General features: G+C 41.1%; 1 protein-coding gene across 1 annotated transcript; it reads right to left on the bottom strand.

Annotated features, from left to right (window-relative positions):
• Positions 1 to 123: 123 nt before the first annotated feature.
• Positions 124 to 25,351, bottom strand: LOC104031755 (uncharacterized). The gene is made up of 14 exons (XM_009483851.2): positions 25,126 to 25,351; positions 21,868 to 21,987; positions 20,833 to 20,952; positions 19,585 to 19,704; positions 14,353 to 14,475; positions 13,200 to 13,282; positions 11,856 to 11,981; positions 10,951 to 10,996; positions 9,642 to 9,775; positions 5,345 to 5,473; positions 3,518 to 3,632; positions 2,479 to 2,613; positions 1,109 to 1,234; positions 124 to 245 (listed from the first exon to the last, which is right to left on the bottom strand). Exons 1-14 carry the CDS (start codon positions 25,349 to 25,351, stop codon positions 124 to 126), a joined length of 1,725 nt encoding a protein of 574 aa, XP_009482126.2.

Below are 25,351 nucleotides of genomic sequence, written 5' to 3' on the forward strand. Positions count from 1 at the left end.
TGTATGATGAAACCGCAAGTAGTGGGAAAACTTTAACTACAAGAACCAATGAAAAGAGTTGTCTTCTCTGAAAGTTCAGGCTCTTGGATCTGGTAAGTTTTCATAAGCCATCCAGCTTAAATATTAACTGTCTTCGTGGCAAATAGCTGCCCGAAGGAGCTCTTGCGTTTCTTCTGTTTGTTGACGGACTTGCTCAAGGAGTTTGGCCATTTGGCTTTTTCTGAATGCTAATGAAAATTCTGGATCTGAAGAAGAACAAGAAGTGTTAGGCAACCTGCTGTTTTTCCCTGTATTTTAATGCAGATGCTTAGAAAGCTTATTTCAGATTAGATACAGTTGGTGGTTCTTATTACAGTCTGAAATATAGAGAAGGCAGAACAATATTCCTCTACCGCACAAAGCAGATACAAATTCAGTTTTCATTCTTACGACCATTCAAGATTGTTTGCTGCCAAATTCTCCTGATCCAGATATCTAAAGCTCAGTTGCAAATTCAGCCTTAAGCAACGGGTGCACATCAAGACATAGCAGGGTCTTGGCTCTGGCTCTACATATGTGAAGATACATGCTAGATACATTTATTACCATATTATAACTCTCATCTGTACTCCGTATCTACCCAAAACCAAAAAACTAACCAAAAGTGGGAAAAAGTCAAGGAACAGAATTTAAAGTATAAAAAAGATGTGAGACTTCCCAGCTGGAATACCAGCTAATCGTACAATTTGCTTGTTTGCTTGCTTTATCAAAATACACTAAATTCACATTTGGGAAGTTTTTAGGTTGCTTCTAGCGCCAAACATTCTTATATTAGATAAAAACATTTGTACCTGAAGTCCTGTTTCCCTGCTGATGAGAAAGCCTTTAGTTTTAAAGCAAACAAACAAAACCCCTGCCTTTATCATAAGATACTCTTAGTTACTTAAAAGCAGGTAAGGTAACAGCTACCCTTGACATTATTCTGTTTGCTTCAGTGAGCAGAGCTAGTCCCCAGAGGAAGTTGCCTGGCACTGTCATTTCTGTTATAAAACGGTGCCTGTTTGCTGCTGACAGGAGCAGGCAGCGCCTGGCAGTGCCCCGGGGGCTCGGCCCGGCAGGAAGGACGTACCTTCTCGCAGTCTGCAGAATGTAGAGATGCCCAGCTGCTGAAAGCGGATCTCTTGGTGGGTAAGAAAATTCTTGAGGTAGGCCTGAATCTCTCCGATGTGACGCTTCAACAAAAGCATCATTTTTTCTGCATAAATGGGAGAACCACTGGAGATCAATAGGAGCCTTTAAAACACTTTGAAAACTGATTTTTGTAACATTTAAGATCGTTAATGACTCATCTACCTTCAGCTACAACCAATGTTACTGCAAAGAATGGCAAAGGGTTTCCATGTCCCACAGCCGCTAATGGTATCGCTGATACTTCAGGTAAATAAAACGCTGAGTGGGCTGCTGTGCTAGGAAGCTGGTCCTTGTGCGAGGTGCACCTGATTTACGGACTGATCAGCCTGTTGTGCTAACCCATCCATGAAGCGATTATGCTGTTGGACTCTGCTCGCTACTTGAGAGTCTGCTCTGTGGCAAACCCTTGATGGTAGGATTGAAACAGGTTTGCATTTTCCCTTATTAGAGACTCATTACGGACTTCAGTTTCACATCTAAGGATTAAAATCTAACCATGCTTTTCCAGAGAACATGGCAAGAATCATCTGAACACCTTTTTCTTGCAAGCCTTAAAGACTCTCAGCTGCATGGGACAAGCATATTAGGCATAAAGCTGTTTGTTTTCTGCAGGTAAAAATAATGCTCTTTTCATTCTCTCTCACTAAAACTTAAAAAAATACAGGCTACATTCTTAAAAGCCACTTTACTTCACTGGTTTTGCTAATCTAGTCTAGAATTACACCAGCAGTGTTTGGTTCAGTAAGATGCTTTCCTCTTGCTGGTCACAGAGCAGAGCTGATCTAAAATTTTGGAACACAACCATCCCCTTGTAATTGTCTCTACCAACCTCTGCTCCTATCTGTAGGAAATGCCATCATGTTGTATATAATGAGAAGGAGGGTCAAACAGAAAGATGCAACAATGCCTCCTGTCTGAAACGTTCTCGCTTTCCCTTGGTCAGGAGTGTTTTACGCTACCCCACTTTCCTATTTAACTTGCTTTTAAGGACCTCAGAACTGGCTACAGACTAGCCCTGCAGAATAGTAGTGCCTGAAGGCAGCAACAAACACTTGAATCGGATCTTTATGGTCCATTTTCATCCCTTGGCTTTCTCATGCACTCAAGCACTGTTTTATGTGTATTTCAAGGGTGACTGTAGATGCTTTTATGTTAATAAATTTGTAGAGACCAGATAGAGGATGCTATAGGAATGTTAAAGGTTGTTTGGTGCCTGACAGTTAAGTCCTTTGGGAAAAGGAAGGCTCGTTTCACTCCAGACAGCCATGAATATCTTTGAAAGCACAGTTAATGCTGTGTGACAGTTACCATGACCTATCATGTGCTGGATGATGGAGGCAGCTTGAAAGGATGCATCAGTGTGTTCCAGTTGGCCAGCCAGTCTCACCAAGCATTTTGTCAAGGGTTCATCCATCCATTGGACCATGCGTAACATGGCTCCTTCTGGAAAACAGAAAGATAAGAGTAGTCTATAAACAGAAACTCCAGTATCGAAGAAATGAAGGTAAGAGGTCTGCCAGAAAACATACTGCCTAAATGGGAAATCCTTTACACAGCTGGAGAAGCAAAACCAGTGCTGAGCTTGTGCAATAAGTATATTTAGATTATAAAAAGGGTCATGTCCTGAGGTTATGCTCTCAGTAAGGTAGGGCCATGGATTTGATTCAGAGGAAGGCTGGTGGATTTTTATTTTGTTGGTTTTGTGTTCTGAAAGAATGAATCATTTTATGTATGAGATCCACTCTTGCCTAGTGGGCTCAGTCTGTCCAGCAGCTGCTGGGCACCTCTTGCAAAATTAAATGTGACTTTGTCAATTGCATCGCAGTTACAAGAGATGCAGGAGATGAAATTTTGACAGGAAATATCCAGTGCTGGGACAGGCTGGGAAGATTTACACTGATGCTCTGTGCCATGAGGAGTACTGTACCTTCCACGGGTGGTAATTTGGGATCTCTTATAAAATCTTAAGGAGAAAAAGCCACTTTGTATTTTAGCCTTCTCCTCCTCTTATATTAGTCTGTTGTGAAATCAATTCAGCTGGAGAAACTGAGCGACATTACAAATAAATAAAAGTAGACAGGCCACGTACAGCAGTAAAGTTCAGCACAAAGAATTTTGAGTAAAAAATTTTAAGCAGTTCAACAGAAAACAGTGCAAGCAACAGAGCCCATGTCTCCTGCCAGTAGGTCAGATCTTGCTGCTCTTGAAGCTTACGGCAAAACCCCCAGTGAATTTAAAGGGAAAGACCTGGACTGTATGCCCACCCATGCTTCATCTCCCATTAGGATTAATAAAGGATATGTATACTTCTCAGATTAAGCTATTTATGGTGGGATTGCTTCTCTACCTTGCTTTGCCAGCTCAGCAAGGCAGGATGTCACATAATGAAGAGAGTCTTCTTGAACATCAGTAGAAAGCATGGTCTGGAGGAGACCTTCAACACATGGGCTCTCAATGATTCTCTGCAACAAGGAAGAGATTCATGTTTAGCATTTCCATTATGTTTTAGTGGTATTCAAGGACTTCAGAAATACTGCATAACTCTTAGCAATACTGAGGGCTAAAACACCAATAATGGAAATGTCTCCTCCCAGATCTACCACAACCAGGTGACAAACACCTTGGATTGTTCAGAGATCGCTTGGTTTTAGATGTTTCCCAGGGCTTGCTCTGTCTGTGGGATGTTCTCATGATCACAGATTGCTCTAAGCTCAAAAAAATTCCTGACCTATTGCTGCTGTACCAAGCTGTATGTTAGTATTAAGCTGTCGTTTGCTCAAGTGTTGCTGCAGACCTGAAAAGGCTGAGCGCTCCAGGGCAAAGCACTGGGTAATGTGGAAGTTTATCAGTTTCATTTATTTGTCTCCAGGGCTTTGAAAACTTTCTGGTGTTGAAATGCTCTGATCTGCAGAAATATGAGATGACCTCTCACCAGCAAAGTGAGTTCTGTTTCTGGAGAGAAATCTTATGAATTAAACATTTCTGTGTATCCCTTATCTTTTAGGTTGAATCTGCTATGCAAAAAGTGGTGTTAGGCAGCATGTCTCTGTACTGGGATATATATTTTAGAGACAGAGTTGAAAACAGATAGGAGACTTAGCCTGTGCTGACCTGGATTAAAAGCACGTGAAACCAGGGGACGAGTCCTGAAAGAGTCACCTGGAGGTGACTGGTTACTAGTGAAGTTGAGTCACAAAGTCATCAGCTCTCTGGGAGCTCCTAATAATGGAAGCTGCTCACACCTCCATAAGGGAGCTCAGGTGTCTATCAACAAAAGGAAGTATCTTTTTTGTGTGTGCTCATTTTATCTTGCAGTTTTTTAATTTACTGCTTAGAGGTTGAAGCTGGATTCAAGACTTCTGCCTGTCAAGCTCCCACACTCTGTTTGTGTCCCGCTGGCGTAAAAACACCACTTTTTTTTTTTCCCCTCTTGTGCCAAGGACTCTTGTGTTTTAGGGATAGTTCCTTAGAATTGGCCCTGGCAACCTGGCACTCCTACTCATGTCTGTGGACTCATTTGTGCAGTGAGAGCTAAATACATTGCAAAGCACATTATAAAGCTTTATGAAGGTGAACCAGCTCCATGCTGATAACAGAATAAAGTCACAGAATTTAAGTGACAAATATGGTAATTTTTTAAAAGCAAACTTTGAAAGGATGGTCCATTTTTACTCTTACTGTGGGCCTCAAGTTTGAGGGAATCTATTTCCCTGCAAAAATTTATTTCACAACTATCAGAAATTCATGTAATTCTTACCTTAGTATAAGTTAAAAAAAATATTGGAAATAGTTTTCCTTTTAGCTAGTTTATCACAAACCTCAGATTTTCCTGGATGATTCCTTTAATTAGTATGAAATGTCTTTGCTAAAAGTACATTTTATACCTATGACGCAGTCATTCAAATTAGGTAACCACATCACTCATAGGAAAAATTAGACATTTCTTATTTTCATTAGTATTTTTGTATTGTATTGGAAAAATATGGGGAAAAAAAAAAACCCTTTCATTATGGCACATCAGATCTTTTTATTCATACACACAATTTTGTGTAGAGTATCTTTGGTGTCTGTTTCATTAAAAAAAAAAAAATCTTTCTGTGGGCAATGCTGATTTGATATAAACATAACTGCAACCTCTCAGAGTATAGTTCAGTGAAAAATACTGGGTACTTACCTGTCTGTTTTTGGAAAGGCTCAGGTTTTTGATGATACAAGCAGTATGGCCAACAATCACAGGGTCTGTTTTATGCACCGACAGTAGCATCCCCAGGCTCTGTAGTAGCTCAGCACATGCCAGAGCGTCCTGAGAAGAGAAACCGGTATCTCAATTACATCCAGTATGGACAACACAGTGCAATTTTGCAGCAAACTGTAGATAGATCTCAGCTCTGAAAGAAGAGCATTACTTAGCTCATTTAAATTAATGGTGTAGCAGCTGGGAGCAGCTTTTTCTTTCAAAATATGGTCTACTGACTGGCACTGATCTACAGATCACTTGCTATGGAAAGCTGGAGTCTTAAGGTCCAGTAGTTTATTTTTGTTTGCATCAAACACTTCCCAGTGTTGTTGTTGCTAGTCAGGGGAAGGATGTGTGATCCTGACTGGAAGGAAAAAGGTAAAAGTACGCAGGGAAGTAGCAGCAGCAGTGTGTCCTTGAGTACCTCAGCAATTTACTTTGCCTACAGTGATGGACGGTATGTTTATATCAGGTTGTGATCAGGCACCACTTTCGTAACATGTTCTGAACAGCATCTTCTGAGTTTATACATACATTTCTCTGCTGTCTAATGAATATTTTAGAGGGACTTGACTGAGTCCCTCTCTCACTGAATGTAGTCTTCCTCTAATTGCCACTAATTTTAATTGAATCAGATCTTCTGAGTTTGGATTACTGGCCAGGTAGTTTCCTCAATAACTATGGATTAAGAGGACACTGCTGTTTATAAGAGATCTTAGCAGGCTTTGAGTTAGGTCTCCAGTTAAAAGCAAAAGATTTCCTCTTGGGAGCATTTTTTCTTTCAGTCTCTTTCCCTTAGGAATTTGATTTCTTTATGCAGTTCTTATGTTTGTCAGTAATGAACTATGTTATTCGTGCTACTTAGAAATTGAGACACATTAGCAAGAGTGTTCAATATAAAATCATTGGTCCTATACAGAGTTGAGAAAAATTGCCTAATTCCAAAACCTGTGAAATATCAGGATCACTGAAGCAGCGTTGAAAGGCAGATGTCTTTAAAAGCTAGTTTAACTTGCATCTTTCTTTTATTTAGGTTAAATTGCAAAAGCGTAGCTTATTTTCTTTTAATATCAGCTGACATCTTCACTTGCATTCATTTTAAGCACTGTCACAGTCAGCAATCCTAAAATAAAACATGAAAATAGATGGAAAAGGCAGTGTTATGCCTAAACTCGGGGCATTTAAAGAATCCTATGTGCGGATATGGCTGTAAGTTTTCTCTAGTTTTAGTCTTCCTTCTCTTCAACAGCAGAAATAATGTCATTTTAGATAATCCAATTAAATTACTGTTGATGACTGCTTTCTATGCTTTTGGACCATGTATCCTCTTTTGTATGTAATTCCATCAACTACAGTACCCTTATTTGATTTGCTACAGCCTGAGAGGAGGAAATTGTATACAGACTATAGATGAAATTTCTAATATATAATGACTTCCCTACCAAACTCTTTTGTTTATTTAGGACCTACATTGTGACAGTACTTTAAATTTTGCTGAACCTCTTTTTTGGCTGGGATACAGACTTAACTGTTTTCTGGCTCAATCCTGCACAGCGCAAGAGAATCACAAGAAAACTCGGAGTAAAAATGGATTTGGTGGTTCAGGTAGATACTGATCTAACTTCTCCCAAGATTTAAAAAAAAAAAAAAAAAAAAGGGCAAGGAAAAGCATTCCAGCAGCAACTGTGCTTACAATTGCAATGCTGCACTTGCACCCCTTATCTAGGCGTTTCTTGACAAGATAAATATTATCCCGTTTACCAGGTAGCAAGATGGGTAGGCAAAGTTATTTCGTACCTGGAGTGGAAAGTCAGTGGCATCATCTGGAGTAGACAGAGTCCTGCCACCCTGACTTCCAGGTCTTTGCGCAAAGGAATGTGATTTAAAAGGCTGTTTTCTCACAAAGCCTGACTCTTTCTTTAGTGTTTCAGGGTTGGGCCGTCCTTGCAAGAACTGAATAAAATTCCCCCTGCAAGAGGGAAGTTTTCCAGCGCTTGCTGGGAATCGTTGTCAACAGCCTGACCAGGGGATCGCAAAAAAAGGGTTTAAGCAGGGAGAGGAGCTCCTGTGAAGCATTCCCGGGGGTTTGCTTCATGGTAACAGAAGGGCAGACGAATTCTGCCCTATTGTATCCTGGGTAGTATTTGTAATAATTCAAGCATCACTTGACTTGGTTGTAAAGGTTAGCTTTGTTCGGTGGTTTGTTTTCCAACAGCTGTTCCCATGGAGAAGTCCCGCTTTCACTCACTGAGAATTCAGCCTGGGTTAGAGAAAGAAACCTTGAAAAGATTTGAAAAACAGGCCAGAAAAGACATGGAGGTGGGGAGGCAGGACATGAGTAAGGAGAGGTCAGCCTCTTCTCAGACTGCCCAGGGCTCGCTTCAACAAAGCAGCAACATTTAGCAGTCAGGGACAGCCATGTTTGCTCACTAAAACAAATTTTGAGATGTAGATACTTCTCACTGGAGAATAAACCCTGGAGGGTGATGCTTTGCTTTGCAGCCCCCTGCTGCTGACCCTTCTCCCCCACGAAGGACAGGCTGTTTCACTGCTGGTGTAGCCACTGTGAGCTCCCGGTGCTTTTGCCTGCTCCCACCGACGCTGCGCTGTGCCCTTCCTAGCTGGGGGTTTGAAGCACTGGTAAAGACATGTTTCAGGATCAGGGAGGAAAGGAGCTGCGGATACTCTTTCCTGGGAGAACAAAAAGCGTAAATGGTGTTTGGGGGCAAGAAAAGCAAATACAAGTAAGGACAATGTTCCAGCATAATGCCTCATACTGGGTAACATTTTTACTGTGCAAATAGCCTCCAACTAACTTAATGTATTTCAACTGTAATCTTGTTGAGAGCAAACTGTGTTTTGATTCCATGAGGCAGTTTGACAAGCAATAAGGACGTTTGGTGCTAACGCAGCCAGCACAAAACCTACGAAGCCACAGTGCCTTTAAAAAGCTCTGTGCTTTAGGTGCTGCTTCCCAGGCATTGAGCTTACCCACGTTTTCCATCATGTCCTGGAGTTGGAAGAGGTGCAATTTGGTTCCTTCTGTGCTGTGTATGTGCAACTGAGGTGTAAGGCACCAGGCTTCTGATACCCGGAGGACATTTCAAATCAGACTGAGTGTATTTCAGCCATAAGAAGCACCTAAGCCCAGCTGTGGTTACTCAGATTGCCTGTCACTACTGCTTAAAGCAATGTGGCAGGAAAGGTTCTCACATTTTTTTTGCTTTATCTACCCAAACTCTGACTTTCTTAAAAGGTTATTGTGAGCTTAAGACACCTATCAAAAACCCTTCATATCGATGTTCCTAAGGATGCCTTTAATTACTGTAATGGAAAAGCACGTTTAAAAATAATAGTAATTTGTCAGTCACTATTTGCTGGTTTTATGTGGAGGATGAAAGTATAGCAAGAGTGTCTGTTTTGTTTATTTGCTGTAGTTTATTTCTAGTCAGACTTCTTCATGTATTTGCATGCTGTTGCACTGTTAAGGGTGGTGTTTACCCTGAACATGGGCAAAAGAACTGTTCTGTAAGGACATGAGGAGACATAGGAGTGAATTAGCTATAGACAGGATTTCAAAATTTTATTAGCCCCCCCCTTGCTGTCTTGATCCTAATTCAAAAGGTGTTAACTTTATGCAAATGTACTTTTGAATAACTGTCCATATAGGGAAGTAAAGTATTTTTGCACTTTATTTTGCATTGATGCATTTGAAGTGCACACTCTCAATTAGTTTGCTTTTCAATGTGTGGGGAAGCTCTGTAGCCAGGGAATAACCTCCTCGGCTGCCTCCATGGCTGCGGTCTCTCGCGGTGCTACGCATGTGTCCTGTCCCTTATTACACCCACCTGGAGACCTATGGTCTGGGGACTGAGGGGACCATAGGGAGTTGCAGGGAGCGCAGGGTAGTATCCACGCATCCAAGGACTCTGACAGCCATCTTCCCCTCTACCCTCTCCTTGGTCCCACTACAGGTAATCTGATTAACTACGGGATGCTTTGGATCCCACTCACCACAACAGATAGGCTCCTTGGGTAGTCAGTGACACTGCAGATGCAGTAGACAAAACCTCATCAATTTGCATGGGAGGGAGGAGGTTTGGGAAGTCTCACCGAGCCTATCACTCATTCTCCAAATGTATTTCATATGCAGTTTTGCCATAACAGAACATTACCCCAGGCAATGGCCAGAACTACTCTTTTCCCTCTGGTCTTGGGAAATGACCTCCCCTACCTGGTTGTGCGGGTGCTGGGACAGTATCCAGAGCAGAGCGATGGAGGCGCGACGCACGCCCTCGCTGCTGGACGCCAGGAGAGAGCGCAGCTTGGGCAGGACGTCCTCAGCAACCATCTCGGCCTGGATGTCCACTGGTTTGGGAAAATGACTGAGGTCAGTGAGCTTCAGAGCACTGTGGGGAGGCATTCAGGCCCTGACTTGTAAACATTTGACAGTGCCTCAGTGATGAAATTAGAGGGGACCTACCCCGTCTCTGTGGCATGGGACAATGCTGGATGCTTGGCTGTAAAAATAAACCCTCATTTTTTCTGGCTCCTTTTGCCAAATGATTAATATTGGCTTGAGAGCGGAATGTAGGTTTGGGCACCCTTCAGTTTGTGTCTGAACCTCAGCAAGAAGAAATGAGAGGAATTTTCTGCGTCCTTCATTGGCATAAGGCCTGGTAGGAAGGTGGAAGCTTCTGCTGCACAGACAGAAAGACAAGCCTCCCCAAGCACCACCTATCTTGCAAGGTTTTGGCTAGCCAGGGGAGAGAGCAGCCATCCTGGCTGAATCCTTATATCCCATTTGTCCCTGCAACTTCAGCAAGCGCTTTTGGGCACTAAAAGCAATGCCAAAGCAGCCAGCAGATGGAGCAGCAGTCCATAAAGGCCAAGCAGACCAGGGGTTTTCAACCACGCCAAGGAGCAGCGCAGCAGTTCCTTCACTCCCAGCTCCGCTATAATTGTGATTGCTTGAAAATTAAGCACCTCTACATTTTCTAGATGAACAACTCTACCCGCGACCCTAGGGCTCTAGCGTTCAGCATGCCAGTCCTCTGCTTTCATCTCCCGAGTATGCTATAGAAATGGATCTTGGGCATTTAATAGGATAGGATATTTTTAAGAGGATGACAAATGCTTGGGAGAGAACTCTATTTAATGATATACAGACTCATGCCTTGGGAGAAGGCAGGTCCCCACTCAAGCAGCAATTTCAGGAGACATTCTGTCCTAATCAGGTTTAATGCTTAGGAAATGTGGAAGGGAGAAAAACTTAAAAAGTTGCAAAGGCTCTGTGCATATGACCTCTGCTGCCTCTTTTGCTTTGTCCAGATACTTCCCCTCGCTACCTGGGAACTCTGAGGCAGGTTTTGTTAGTCTATGCACTGCACCTCCCTCTTTTAACATCCAATTAAAATGTAGAAAAGAGGTTATCTCTTTGCTTTTAATATGAAAAGTTCCCAACCCACTGTGCTCACTCAGAAAGGCAGAGAGAGAAAGAAAAAGAAATAGTGTGGTTTGTTGATCTCCAAGATACTGCTTACCACTAGTAGCCAAATTTCTTAGGCAAACACATGCCTGGCTTGAAACCTGCTTGTGCAAAAGAGAGAAGGAAAAAAAAGAGTGGTTTCAGTAATGCATGTTCTTGCCTACTGCACACAAAATAAATGTGACAACACTAGCAAGCTATTACGTTATCTTCAGAGCACCAATTTTGGGACACTTTTTGTTGTCAAAGTTTTGATGACATTTTTTTCAACCTCCTCTAGTATCAGTCATCCCGTTGCTAATGAGGAAGAGCCAATGGGGTTCAGATGTTGGTTTATTTTAGGAATGGCAGGTAAGTTATATGAAAATTAAAGGAGTGAATTTGTCTGCTTTGCTTTGCCTTGTTTTTCACCTCCCTCCTACACAGAATTTAAGGTTCCACTCTCTAATTCCTGAATTGTGGCTTACTGAAGTTTCTTTGGTGTGGCTGCCAACAAAGCAAAATTTTCGAGATGTTATTCTTTGAAGCCATATAGTCAAAGTTATGGATACCAAACAGAAAAAGAGAAGTAGCCTAATAGATGCTCCAGATACTTGCTGTCACAGACACAATAATGAAACATAGTTGAGAGCCTGGACAGAGCGATTCACACATGCAGTTTGAAGTTTAAAGAATACAGGCCATCCTAGTCGAAAGGAAGTGTCCAGGACTGTGGAACAACTTTAATGATTTCCCTTCTCTTTCTCCATACGTTGACCTTGTAGAACCTATGTATCCTCTAATTTATGTGTCTTTTCTCACGGGGAAGATGCTGCATAGGCACCTGTACAGTAGATGAGCAGAAAGCATTCTATGATTCTATGTTTCTATGATAATTGTGCAAGACTGAAACTGGAAGCCCAAGTTTACAGCTCTACTCTGATACTAAGCCTTTACCCAAAGAGAAAGCTACAGCTTTACCTTGTCCACAGAAGAGGATAGGAGAGAGATCAGTGTCCGCAGCAGGAATCTGTTGCCGGGTCTCAGCATGTCTTCATGGTGCTGAACGTTGGCTGCCACGTTGCTTAGGGCAGCACAGCTGTAATACTGCAGAGAACCAAGAAAAAAAGTAGAGAGAGGAGCTCATGGTGGTGACATGTTGAAGAGAATAAAAATAAATTGGAGAAATGCTCAGATTTAGAGCTGATGAAAATGAAGTGCTTTTTCATCTTAGGGGTGTTTTATTGGGTAGATGTGATAACAGCCTAAGTGGGCTTCCTCCAGGAAAAGCGATGCAGTCATGCTGTGGCACTGCATGTTGTACAAACCCATTAGGACCCGGGGTATTTGGGAATGTGCTGTGCTGCTGCAACGACACTGCTGCTGGCGCCTAAGTTAGGTCATCTACATCTACTGTATTATATGTTTACACTGATTTACTCAAGCTGGATGTAGTCATTGCCCTAGCATGCCAAGACATCATTTTCAAAGGATATAAACATTAGCACTAGGGAGGATTATATATATGAGTATGTATTACTAGGGAGGTATAATTAGAAGAAACAGGTTGAACTGCAGAGAAGGAAATTTTGAGATGAATCTCAGAGAAAGCTGATAATGCTGAAACAGTTTGCAGAAAGCAATTCCAGAGGCTCCATCCCTTCAGACATTTAAAAGAAATCTGAATAGAGATAACAAAACCGGTGGAGGAAACAATCCTGTACTACTCAGAGAACTGAATGAATGAACTAGCAGATTTTAAGGTTTACAACTCTGATTCATAGTTTTTCATCAGCATACTTTTGAACCAACCCAGCTCTCTGTTAAGTGTGCAGAATCACAAAAAGGTGTTTGTGGTAGGCATAAAATAGGAAGATTTCTCAGACATTTACAATAATAAGAAAAAAATCTTTGCAAGTTATGCCTTCTCAGAACACTTAGTAAAAATGCTTAGAGTGGAAGATCAAAGTTAGGATGCAAAAAAAAAAAAAAAAAGCCCAGAGGAAGAGGCCTATCTGTAACTTCTCTGATGATCTGAAAGACACAAGAAGGTAACCACGTTAACAACTGTGTACATGTGTTAGTGTGTGCTGGCAGATGCACTTCCGTGTCATAAACCTTCTCCTGTGGAGCCAGACGAATTGCGTGTTTTGAATATACATTACCTGACTGACCTGAGTTTCACCAAGATGCTCTCACATGTTTCCCCACTTCTCTAGAGAAACCTTCCCTCCGCTCCACGTTTTCATTTCTACATGCTGTGGTTTGTGCTCTCCTTACAATCACACTGTTACTATTTAAATATCTGACCTGTTTGAGCCATACCTGCACTTCTGAGTCAGGAGATTCAAGCAGCAAGGCAAGAACTGGTAGGGCTCCTTCCTTGCATAGGACCTGTTGGATTTTCTCTGCCATTTAAAAAAAAAAAAAAAAAAAAGTGCTGTTAGTGTGTCTTTCTGCTTCCCTCCCTCTCATCTGGAGGCACCACTCAAAAGCGATATGCACAATCATTGGATTCTAGAGAGTGATGAAGTTGTCTAAATATATGCCAACCAGTGTGACTGGAGAGTATATAATTTAGAGCTTGTGCAATACAGCAGTATGCAGACATTCTAGCAAAATGACTAGCAGGCTGTCTGATCGATTAAGTCTTTCCTGGTTTTATGCTAAAGACTGTTCCAAGAATCTGAATCGCTGGAGAAGCTGAAAAACCTCAGGTACGATACTCACCGTGACTTCTGTGTTAAAAAATCAAATTCTTTTAAAAAATTTCAATAATAACAGATGCATAATAGCTAACTGTAGAAGTTCTTGCCAACCATTCCATTCCACAAGACAGAGATAAGAGACAGTACTCATGACTGTATCATTTAGCTGTGTGGGATAATGGTATCATCCAGATAAGTGAGATTTAATGCTGGTTTGTTTCAGAGTTAATGTATGGTAGTGCACATATTATTGCAGAGGACCAAATACTGCTTTTGCTAAAGCTTTTGGCAGATATCCCAGGAGCCTTTAACATCCGGGCCATAATAGTTATATTTTGCATCTTCCAACATCATGTTAGGGATGCAAGTCAAACGTTCCTAGTGCTTGACCTTGTTGGATAACCTTCTGAGATTGCTTCAAAGTACCACCAAATGTGCTGCTAACTTTTTAGACTAAGTTACTTCTTTAACAAATGATTATTTGTTTTCTATTGCTTTGACTGGTGATTTAAGTGCTTGTACATTAGCCCCTGGGGGTTGAAAATCAAGCCTTTCTGTTTTGATACTAGGCAAAAAAAGGGTCTGTATTAGCTAAAGAGAGGCCAAACTTAAATCATTGACCTATGGTATCTACATGAATGTCATATGCAAAGGAAATAATTTGTTGCTCAGATACACTTTTATTCTTGCCTTAACCCTTTTGAATTATTTGTCTGTCAGTGAGAAAGTTTCTTTCAGCAATTTTAGATAAACCATTGGTCAGAAAGTACCTGATTGTGTGAGGCTGAAAATGGCACCAACTGCATTTTGTTGTACTCTAGGATCGTAGGAACTGGCAAGAGACAGTAGGGGTGTAACTCCTCGAGCAGCGCCAATAGCCTCTCGGTTGGACTCTGGAGAAAAGAATCAGAGAAAGAAAGAAAGAAAGAAGACATTACCATCTTACTGTGAGCCAGGAGCAGGACAACTAGCAGGACTAGATTTCTTTGGTGTTCACTTCTCTGATTCTTTGGTATATATGAAGTTTCTCCACATGCTCAAAGGAACCTGTTAAAAATTCCAAGAGCTTAATGGGAAAGAAACTAACTCATGACTTCTGGATCAGCCATAAATGACAGCTGGTTCAATGTGTTTGTTTTGTGATTGGGATGATTAAAATGAAAGGACCGCAAGTCCCCTTAAACAGCAAGGTATCATACTTGCCTTGTACCCCTAGTATGTCTGATCAAGCTATTCACAGTGTGCCAACCAAAACCAACATAATTAACTGCAGGTAAGACTGAATTAAATTAGCAGGGTATATTCAGGGCCAGTTTCTCTCTTTGAGTGTGCCTGTGTCACTCCTTGACAGCTACAAACAATGCAGAGGTTTCTAAAGACAGAATTTGACTTAACCACTGGAATTTGAAAAGATGCTTTTTCTCAAGTGGTGATGCTTCCTTGCACAGCAGCATATTAAGTTGTACAGTTGTATTCAACGTCCTGGAGTACAAGAAGAATTCAAAAAAGATCTGCAGAGTCCCTTGAGACTCTTGGATGAAAAACGGGGAGAAAAATAACTATAATACTTAAATAATGCTATAAAACTAACTACATACTACAAAATACTATATAACATTTATATACTGCGTATATAAGTATACTACATATGATAAAGTTATGCTATGCTATGAAATATAATACAGTTTAGACAAAAAATCTGCTTTTAGTTCTACTCCTTTTGTTTTGGTCTTACTGAAGGTAGCCTCAGCTGTGCCATATAGAAGAGAATCCTTCCGTTCTGCTCTTCCTTACCCCTCTACCATGAGGCCATCAAAACATTTGCAACAAATAAACTGCTGCCACACTGAGACAGCACTGGTCCTCTCCCCTTTGCCGTCTTATTTATAGCTATACATTATCTGTATGTGTATCTTATAAGCGTTCTAGTGGTAATTTTGAAAAAGTAAGGTGTTAGCAGCAGTGTTCTTCGAGGTTGATGAGATTTAAATGGAATGAGACCAATGAAGAATTACCTTAATATCATAGTATTCTGCAGATTATTTTATAAAAGGAAAAAGCAAAGTCCATAGTCTACATCTTCTGTTGTTTATGTGAGCCAAACTGCCACTGAAGACCACGTGAGTTTTAGTTGAGTATTGTTTCATTTACATACATTTCTAGACAGTTTAAACAATGGCCAGTCTCTGGAAGTTTGCTGAGAGCAACATGAAGCAGAAGAAAGCAAGAAATATGAAGGTATTTGGATGAGATCAACTCTTCAGGCACCAACTAACTTAGAAAGTTAAGGGAACAAAGCCATTATTTCTACACCTGGAGCCTATCTATACTGGGGAACTGACACACACAGATAATCCAGGATATTTATTCAGGTATAGTTCAGCCAGTATCAGTTTAGTATTCCAGGACAAGTCCTTTTCTGCCTAAAATATGAATATTTTATACTCAAGGAAATACCTTTTTTTCTGGAAAAAAAATACTCTAATTTTTGAGCAAAAAATTGCTCTGGGAAGACTCATGTATTTAAAAATAGTTTTTCCACATGGGAAGCTATTATTCTGGTGAAATATTCTGGTCAATTTTGTAGACAAGCCTTTCTCAAATCTAATCTGCCTGTTTTGTTTCCCTCAGCAGAAGCAGAAATTCTTTTGTGTGGCTCCAACCGATGGAAACCAGTCTGGTGTGATGTAAACTCTAATTGAGTAAAGAAGAGAGGTAAAAAGACTGAGAATTCAGATATTGCTGCTTCCTTCATTCTTTCACACAATACACTCAATGAATGTTTGTGAATGTGGAAAAGAACCTCACATCTGGGCAAAGCAATTACAAACATTTGGACAAAAGTTGGGCATATTCTTTCTTCCACTTTCCCTTCTAGGGAAAGGAAGGGGAATCCTATATCCTCTTCTAAGAGAGCTTCTCAGGGATGTGTTTCCAGTCTGAAGATCTTCTGAAGGAAGCACTGATAGAATATGAACCATTGGGTGCTTCAAAGGTTTTTCTTCCTTAAAGAAACATAACTGGCTTGATTTGGAACGGCTTCACATCTATGACAGCTCAAACAATTTTTCTGCCTGAGGGCTCAGAGGTGGTGGTCAACACTGGAAGCCTACAGTGGCAGGATGAGCTCTTACAGCCTGCTTTAGAGGGTGGTGGCACATGGAGACCCAGGCACGCTACTCCTGCCTGGGAAGGACTGGCACGCCCACTCTCATCATGGAAGAGTGGAGAGACCACAACAGGTACCCACAGGATGGAAACCTCTGTGACCAAAATAATTTTTTTTTTCTTTTCCCTTGGGTCATTCAATAGCTGACAAGTTCTCCTCTGTGGTCTTTGTTAATGCCCGTTATTGTGGGTTTCCTGGGTTTATTTTTACATATGTCATTTTCCCTTATCCTTCTCTCCATTCTCATTCTACTTTTGCTCAGATAATGTGGCTGAACACTATCTGTTTTGTCAACTTATGACCGAATGGATGGAGATATCTGTCTCACAAAGATGTGTAACTGTACTATCATCTATAAGAGATATGGCAGGCTAGATTACGTTTCTCTCCTGGACCACTGGTTTATCTAAGTAATGCAGTCCTCCACTGATGCCCCTTAGAGTACTTTTAGAAGGGAACCATGTATTCAGATGCTACTTTAAAGTGGGGAAATCAGTAACATCTACTCAAACTGGGTTTGAATAATTCACCTTGAAACCTGCATTTATAACTTCTTTCTTTCCACTGTCTGTCATTTGTGTGCTTGAAAACTCTCCTGAAGGTACAGCTTTGAATGTGCTCTACACTCAGTGCATCCTCCTTGCTTGACTTAATGCAGATGTTCAGGCCTCCCTAAACGCTTGCTGTGAACATTTAGTTCTGCTCCTACGTACTCTGAGAAGAGGTCTTATCCCAGAATTGACTACTTTCACTCACAGACTGAAAAGCTGCAGATAATTGCAAATGCGTATGTGTCCTTTTGTTGTGTGGACAAATGCTGGCATTGGAACAAACTGACCTTCAAATCCTTTTTATCTGAATAGGTTTGTTTCCTGTTTTTATTTTTGGCTACCTATTGCAGCAGGTAAGTACCAGACAACCCAGATTACATTTAACTTGCAGTCATGTTGCTAAACAGCTTCACTCTGTACAGAGTCTTGCATGCTCATTGCAGCAGAATTAAGACACATTACCATTCTTGGAGTTAGAATTTTAGTCCCCTTAAAGCTAGAATTTTAGTCCCCTTAAAGCTATCTAAGGATAATTCCTAATTTGGTTGTGCTTCCATATTTATCTTTTTTTAACCAGTCTGAAGCATGAATGGCTTACTTGAAGGACATGACTGAATAGAATACTTTTCTCAAGCAGACCCTTTAAGATATCAGAGTCTGTGAGTTAAAATTAAAACAAACTCTAGAGAATTGCCTCTTTCTTTAGTTTCACTGCTGTGGCAGCTAAATATAGTCTGAAAAAGAAATAAATGGATCCAGTCCATCTAAATTCTAGTCAAACTGGGACAGAGATCCTCAACACTGATCAAATCCCAGGCTGCAACCCAGCCTATGTACTTGCAAGACTGCCTACCTCTATGTTCAGCAGATGCCTTCCTATCTAGTTTGAAAGCTCCTTGAGTGCTTAATTTGAACTACTTGTGCTCAGGACTACACTGGCACTTCAGGGAGTGTGAAAGGCATTAGGTGACTACCCTCAAGAGAGAATGAAGGTGGATTGGATCCGGAGCAGCTGAGGGTTCCCTATTCTTTTACTTCCCTTTACACAATTTGTACAGTAGAATTACACAGTTTGCAATAGGTAGAATAAGCCAGACTAACCTGATAACCTTTCTTTTGGTAACTGTGGTTGCGCTTATCTGTCTGGATACCAGGAAAATATCTATACTGTGGTATGAAATATGCATCGTTAAGCAAGAGAAGTTGGTCACAAATGCAAGTAGTACATGATGGATAAGGAACTGACTAAAAGCAAGCTGGCAGCAAGTTTTGTTGAATGGGAATGACGACCTGGAAGGAGGCTACAGTAGAATTCCACAAGGACTGGCCTGTAGTTGGTTTTGAACCAGAAAGTTAATGCAAAGGTACGAGTGCATCACTGTCAATGTGATGGAGGACTGGAATATTTTACAAGTAACAGACACGTTAGAAGACTGAAGCAACAGAAACAGAATGAAACCTTACAGTACAAAATGCAGGGAAGTGTACTTGGAAACATTTGTTGCAGACCTTTAATTAACTGTCTACTATCTACTGGAAACAGCAGCAGTGGATGAGAAAGACTAAGTGATTAAGTCAGCTGCAGGATGACAACATCACCATGATGCGCTCACAAAAAAGGCAAGTGTCATCATGAGATGTACCACAAAACATATTTCCCTGGATGCCACAATAAAAGACAGAGGTGAGACCCCAGCTGAAATACTGCACATTTCTGGTGACCTCTCTTGCAGAGGAGATGAATTCAAAATGGAACTCTTGCAGCATTTATGTACATCTTGGGACTGTAACAATGCCTGAGGTCTGTGGTATCACAAAACAGGAGATGCAATTGCTGTGTTCCATTTCTGGAACATATCATTTACACCCAGAAGGGCCATGAAGATGAATGGAGAGCCTCGCCTACAAGAGGAGTCTTAAATGAGCTTGGCTTTTTCAGTCTAGTAAAATGAAGGAGCCTCATCAGCATAGACATCAGAGAGGCAGAACTACTGAAGCAAAAGCAAATGTAGACGCTGATTAAGATAAGCTGGTCATGAATATATTTAGGTTGGAAATCAGAAAAAGGTTTGTAATCATAAGAGAATGAAGGTCAGAAACACTGAGAAAAAATCTTAACTGGAATCTCAAGAGGTTGAATTTGTGATGTGGGAATACCAACACTTGCTACTGCATCTTATGACTCCTAAACCAATTGCAAATAGATTGTTTCACCTTGAAATAGGAGGTAAGAGTTGAATGAATTCACTGCAGAGGATAAAGGGAAAGAACAGCACACTCACCTGAAACAGCCAAAGTCATGGCGCAGGCACAGGAATTACACTGGACAGTGGGATCCTCTGACTCAAGCAGATCCAGAATTGGCTCAAGTAAACCCATTTGGACAACTAATTCTTTGTCAACTATTCATAAATTCAAGAAAAAATAGACAAACAGAAAAGTAAACAGTTAATGCCTTTGTGAAAAGCATGTATCTTCCTTTGACTGCTTTGGGGATCTATATAATGATTAGGTGAAATAGACCTAAGATGGAAACAGCCTGAAAGTCACTCAGAGTCGCCAGCCTGGTTTGCTTGATTCTTCTTCAGACTCATGAAAGAGTGTAAGAGATGTTCAGAGGTTCTAGTTCAGAACGTCTCAAATATTTCTGCTAGCAATTCTGTTTTCAAACAAAAGGTTCATTTTGGAAAGTGCAACTGCAGCAGTTCCAATAGGTTCACAATTTACTCAGCCCCCTCCACCCTTTTTCTTCTGAAGTCTACCCTTTAAATATTATTTTTTACTTGTAAATAGTGACATGATATTATTTGCAACAAGATCCTTAAAAAAATAAAAGAAAAAAGCTAGCTTCATTGAAGACTGACCCTGTCTTCTGTTGTTCCAGGATAGTGTGATGGAATACCTGTTGTGGCCTGGGTGCCAGGGAGCGCAGTAGTAGATGCAACAAGGACTCTGTTGACGAGGTGTGGGCTGTTCATGCCCTGTCTATCAACATAAACTTTATTGGGAAGTTTTTCATCTGCAGCTCCCAGATCCTATCTCAATTACATTTGCCCTATTAGCTACAGGAGAAAGTGAATTCTATTAAACATTTTTTTTTTAAATCTGCAAGCAATTTAAGACCAAGGTCCACTTAATAAATAACAAGAAAATGAGCACTGTCTCATAGGCAGAGTTTATTTCTAAGAGCTGTATCTGTTGCTTGAAAGGGTAAGTGGTGGGCTTTTGATCCAAGAATGAGAGAAGTATAGCTGTTCCCACACTAGTCTGGGAATAATTTATCAGCCTTTGCACACAGATCCAAGATGACTTGACACATGATATAATCTAGCTGGAGGGATCTGATATATCCTGGTGCCACCAGATGTGGCTTGCAGACAGAAACAGACTCACACCTGTCCTATCAGGAACACAATAAAAGGAATTTGGATTTGTATAGACCTGGGTGTGTAGATGTGCCCTCCTTCTCTCTGAGTCTAGCTGAAGAGATACTTTTTCACCTGAAGAGAGATGTTTTGTTAATTACTCACTATTTCCTTCCAGCAAGAAGTTGACAAGGGACAAGGAAGACATCTGCTGCACCTCCAGGTCAGCAGACCGTAGTAAGGCATAGAAGGGTTCCAAATGCTCCACAGGCAGGGGGATGTTCACTGCAGGAATGAGAGGAAATATTCAGGAGTCTCATGGTTCACCACAGTCACATTTTTCTCTTGTTGGTCTTAAGCCTCAGGTGCTACTGTACATAGGCTGAGTGGTGTTCCCCTTCATTTAAATTCCATTGCTATTAGCAAAACAGGGCAAGTTTCCTGAAAAGGTTTTGATTATTCAAGTACTTCAAAAGCATCATGGGAAGGGAAGCAATATGCCTTGCTACCAAACAAGTCATTCTGCCTCATAGCAGGTCCTCGTGTTGTGGCTATCTGCACTTTTTATCCAGCAAAAAATACATGGGATAAAGTTATCAAGCCAAGTGTCAGAATATTCTCCTTGAAGTAAATTTAAAACAAACAAACAAATAAACAAATCACAGCCTGCTTGTTGCTGGTATTTCTATGTTTTTGTAGGACCCAGACTCTAGCTGGAATTTTATTTGGCATATCTAGGCTGACTTCTAACCGTTTACAAATTACTGCAGGAACTAAGTGCTCCCACAGAAAAGTTGGGACAAAGAAGAACGTTTCCTTCACAAATTTCCACTACAGTCTGGCCTCTAGACCTTTGTCCTCATCCAAAAATTGTATAACAGAAAACCTTAACCGATCACTATGTCCATTTCCTTCCACCATTATTTTGACTGTGTTGTTCTCAGGAGATTCAGTATACACTGACTACTTTGGGTTCTGCTGAGTTTTAAAGAAGTATTACAATTACATAAATGATAGTCTTTTATAATCATGAGAGATATCTCCTCATAGCAAAACCTAGAATGACTCTGCCACATGGCAATGACAGCATTTCCATTTTCCTTAGCAAACAACATAGCATGAAAAAAATGTTTCACAGTTGGAAATAATACTTCTATTTATAACTATGTGAAAATTTTCTAATGCACTGAGATGACTTACTGTGCTGACTCATATGCAAGTAATAGAGGGCAGCAGACTGCTGTAAACCTGGGTTTTCTGAAAAGGCTAAGGTCCTCAAGGCTTCCAGAGGGTCCCTTCCAAGTGGTGACATTTCAAAACCTAAAGATGTACAATGACAGCACAGACTCAATTACACCTGAAAAGGGTTAGTTTATAAAAAGAAATTGAAATTTAGAGCCAGCCAAACACATAAGGATTTTTGTACTGCAACAACTCCATAGAGCCCATCTATCCTTATTCATGTTTCCATGAGCAGAAGCAGTAAATTAATCTGGAATAACCTGTCCTTGGCAATGCCTCTTGTGAAGTTCACAAAGCTAGTAACTGGAAACAAGATAAATTATAACCTTTAGACACTTTTATGCTTTCCAATATAAATGCAGGTGTTCTTGTTCTCCATAAAAATCTTTATCTTACCCTGAATCATAGAAGGTCTTTGTTAAAACAATCTACTGAGCACAGTGTTCTTAGTTATGAGCTATAGAAAGAGTATATATTTCTAATTTACTACATTTTAAGTTCACTGTGTTTCCTGTCCTGGGTATTACAATAAAGGATTTCAGGGAATAGCAACATGGATTGCAAATGGGCTTGCCTCGGGCTCAAATTTCTAGCATGAGCCTATCTGTTCTCAAGTACGATAGTTCCCCTATGAATAAACCAGATGTTCAGCAATAGCAGTCATGTGTGACTTCTGTAAGTCACTGTATAATGTACTTCTAATGTGTGGAATGGAGCAGCAGAAAGGGGGAAAAAAAAGGGCCATTGAACCAATGCTCAATAGTATGAACTGTTAAAAAGGTAATGTAGTATAAATTGACTGGTGGAGCACACAATTATAAAATATATTTTCAGACAATAGAGTAAAGCAGTGTATTAAAGACTGAAATACCTCTATGAACAAGATCTAGCTACTTTACCTCCCATGGGATAAAGAGACACGAGGGATGTGAGGGGTGTGAGCTTTCATGCCTCAGTGTAAAACTCAGCCAATACCTCAAGCCATTAGAAGCTGCTGACATGTCAAGAGTAGCAAACTCTTACCTCCAGGATTAGGTGTTGGCTTCACAGAAGAACTTCTTCATATAAAGATCAATTTTGTTCAATAATTAACAATACACACAAAAGGAAGGACTAGCCAGCATGTGCAAGGTTTTAGAGAAACCCCAAAAATCTCTTCATGTTGTTTAAATCTGTTCCTTACACACCAACTATCTGAATCTCCCACATATCTGTGCAGGTTTTTCTGGGAGACTGATAAAGCAGAAGCCACTCAAAATCTTCACCTGCTTACAATATCAAGCATTTGCTGACCTAGCTAACAGCTGAATATGATGATCAACCCTGAAGTCTCTCCTTGTACCCAAACTGTCCAAATATTGGCTCGCTGCTTATTACAATTTGTCTAGAACCGGGGATGGGCTTGCTCCATCTTGGAATAAAATACACAGGCGAGCACTAAAGTAAGAGGGATGTGTCTTGGTTCTCTTTCTGAGGCTTCCCTGCCTCCATCTGTCTTGGCAGCAGGATTTGGCCACTCAGAGAATTAACCTTGGTTCTTCTTCCTGAGTGCTGTGTATCTCCTATCACGGACATTGGGACCTCCCTGGCAGCACACATTGCCATCTGTGCACTGCTGTCACAGAAGCTCTAGGCTCCCTGTTGCTGTACCCCAGCTCTTGAGGATCCAAGACGGACCAGACTTTTGAAGATCCAGCTCAGAGAGGAAAGGATTTCTACACTTATTCTTTTCAAGAAGCACCAGTGGGTGCTGCAAAGGGCTGTTCTAGCCTCACCATTGTTTCCAGACCACCCCTTCCTTCCACTTGATCCATCAGCTGAGCTGGGATACTGCCAAGACAGTCTCTTACACAGTCAGGAGCATGCTAGTCCTTGGAAAAAAAAGTTCAGACCTGGAAGATCCCCACTGTACACCAGGCTGAAAGGTCTAGTCCTATTCTGCACATGGACTTCAGGATTTAGCCAGTGCTTAATCTGCAACAACTAGTGAACCATATCAGCAGCACAGGACCCCTCACATTCGTAGGGTAATGACACCAGCTAATACTAGCTGAGGCTAATTCACGCATGTTCCCAACAACCAGCGTCACAGCAATTATTCCAAAGGTTGTTCCATGACAGGTCTTTTCAGTTAACTGTGTCACACCAAGGAAAAGTGTCTCTCCTGGTCCCCCTCACAAGATGGTTTTATGTCCCCAAAAAAGCAAGTAAAGGAATAGTACTTTGTATTCCACACCCTTCACACAAATGAAAGTATAAGGCTATGCAATTTTGTGTAGTAGCTTTAGCCCAAGGTTGTTAAACTTAAAGCAATATACCCAATTAGTGGCAAGACAAAGCAAAACCAAACAAGCAATGGCCCCTGCTCAAGCTTGAGACAAGGAATGATTTTAGGTTGGACAACTGACAAAACACACTCATGCAAGATGATACTCTGTGATGCAGGAATGAAGTTAAAAGAAGTTTTCTTATTGATACTGTTGTATCCTAGGACAGGAGAGGACATGACAAGTAGATAAACAGGGGAATTAGGGAGGTAACCTGTAAAGCAGAGGAGATGCATGAGGAGTTATGGATCTACTTTGATTCAAGCAGAACCCTATGATTGTGTTCAAGCCTTGTATCTAAAATGTTTGCACAAAAGCACTTAGGCAGACCAGTTGCTTGGAATCTGAGGAAGCCCTGGGAGCCAAATGGTGCTTGTCCCAGGGTGCCTTTGACCTTCCCCACATATAGCGCAGACACCCCCAGCGTTAACTCCGGGTGTTCTCCAGCCAGCAATATGGATGTACACAACTCAGCCAGGACCACACTGTGATTTGCCTGCTCACAGCTCAGCACTCCTGTAGCACCCTGTGTCATTACAGCCTGTTTCCAGCTTTGTCACCTCAGTGACTGACTTCAAAAAATTATCTTCAGTTACTAGAAGGACTTACTTTTATGAAACATATTTACATGGGTTATGTATTAACAGTGGTGGCAGAGCAAGAAAGTGACTGACCATTTCTACCTAGATCCAACTGTTACACCACTTGAGCCCCTGGTGTCCCGTACACAAAGAAAATGCTTTGTGGCTCTGGCCTTTCCTACATCACTAAGTTGCTTCCTGCCATGCCATAGCAGTTCAGGCAGCAATCTGTTCCCAACTCACAAAACGAACCTCCTTGTTCTTTCCCAACCCTTTAGAAAAAAAAAACCAAAACCAAGCCCTCTTACCTGTTTCAATATGCTGCAGAAACTCCTGTGCTGTCACCCTCTCATGAGGCTGCAGGATGGGCTTGTACAGCTGTCTGGCTTTAGAGCTCTTTTGTTTTAAGCAGGAGCATTTGCTTATCAGAGTTAAGCATTCCTTCATGCTATGCACCAAGTTGGAGGACATCCTCTGAACAAAGGCCACAAAGTCCCGCAGCAGCTGCAGGCATCGTCCACACAGTTGACCCAT

Source organism: Pelecanus crispus, chromosome 3 (assembly GCF_030463565.1).
Source record: "Pelecanus crispus isolate bPelCri1 chromosome 3, bPelCri1.pri, whole genome shotgun sequence".
Classification (NCBI taxonomy): Eukaryota; Metazoa; Chordata; class Aves; order Pelecaniformes; family Pelecanidae; genus Pelecanus; species Pelecanus crispus.

What these genes read in the sequence shown, in the direction of transcription:
- LOC104031755 (XM_009483851.2), bottom strand. Translation starts at nt 25,351, where the DNA reads ATGGGTCAACTGTGTGGACGATGCCTGCAGCTGCTGCGGGACTTTGTG. An exon ending in TTTCAGCCTCACACAATCAG is followed by an intron (nt 13,283 to 14,352) that starts GTACTTTCTGAC and finishes TTTAAATGGCAG; the next exon opens with AGAAAATCCAACAGGTCCTA. An exon ending in TATCCTCTTCTGTGGACAAG is followed by an intron (nt 10,997 to 11,855) that starts GTAAAGCTGTAG and finishes TTGCACAAGCAG; the next exon opens with GTTTCAAGCCAGGCATGTGT.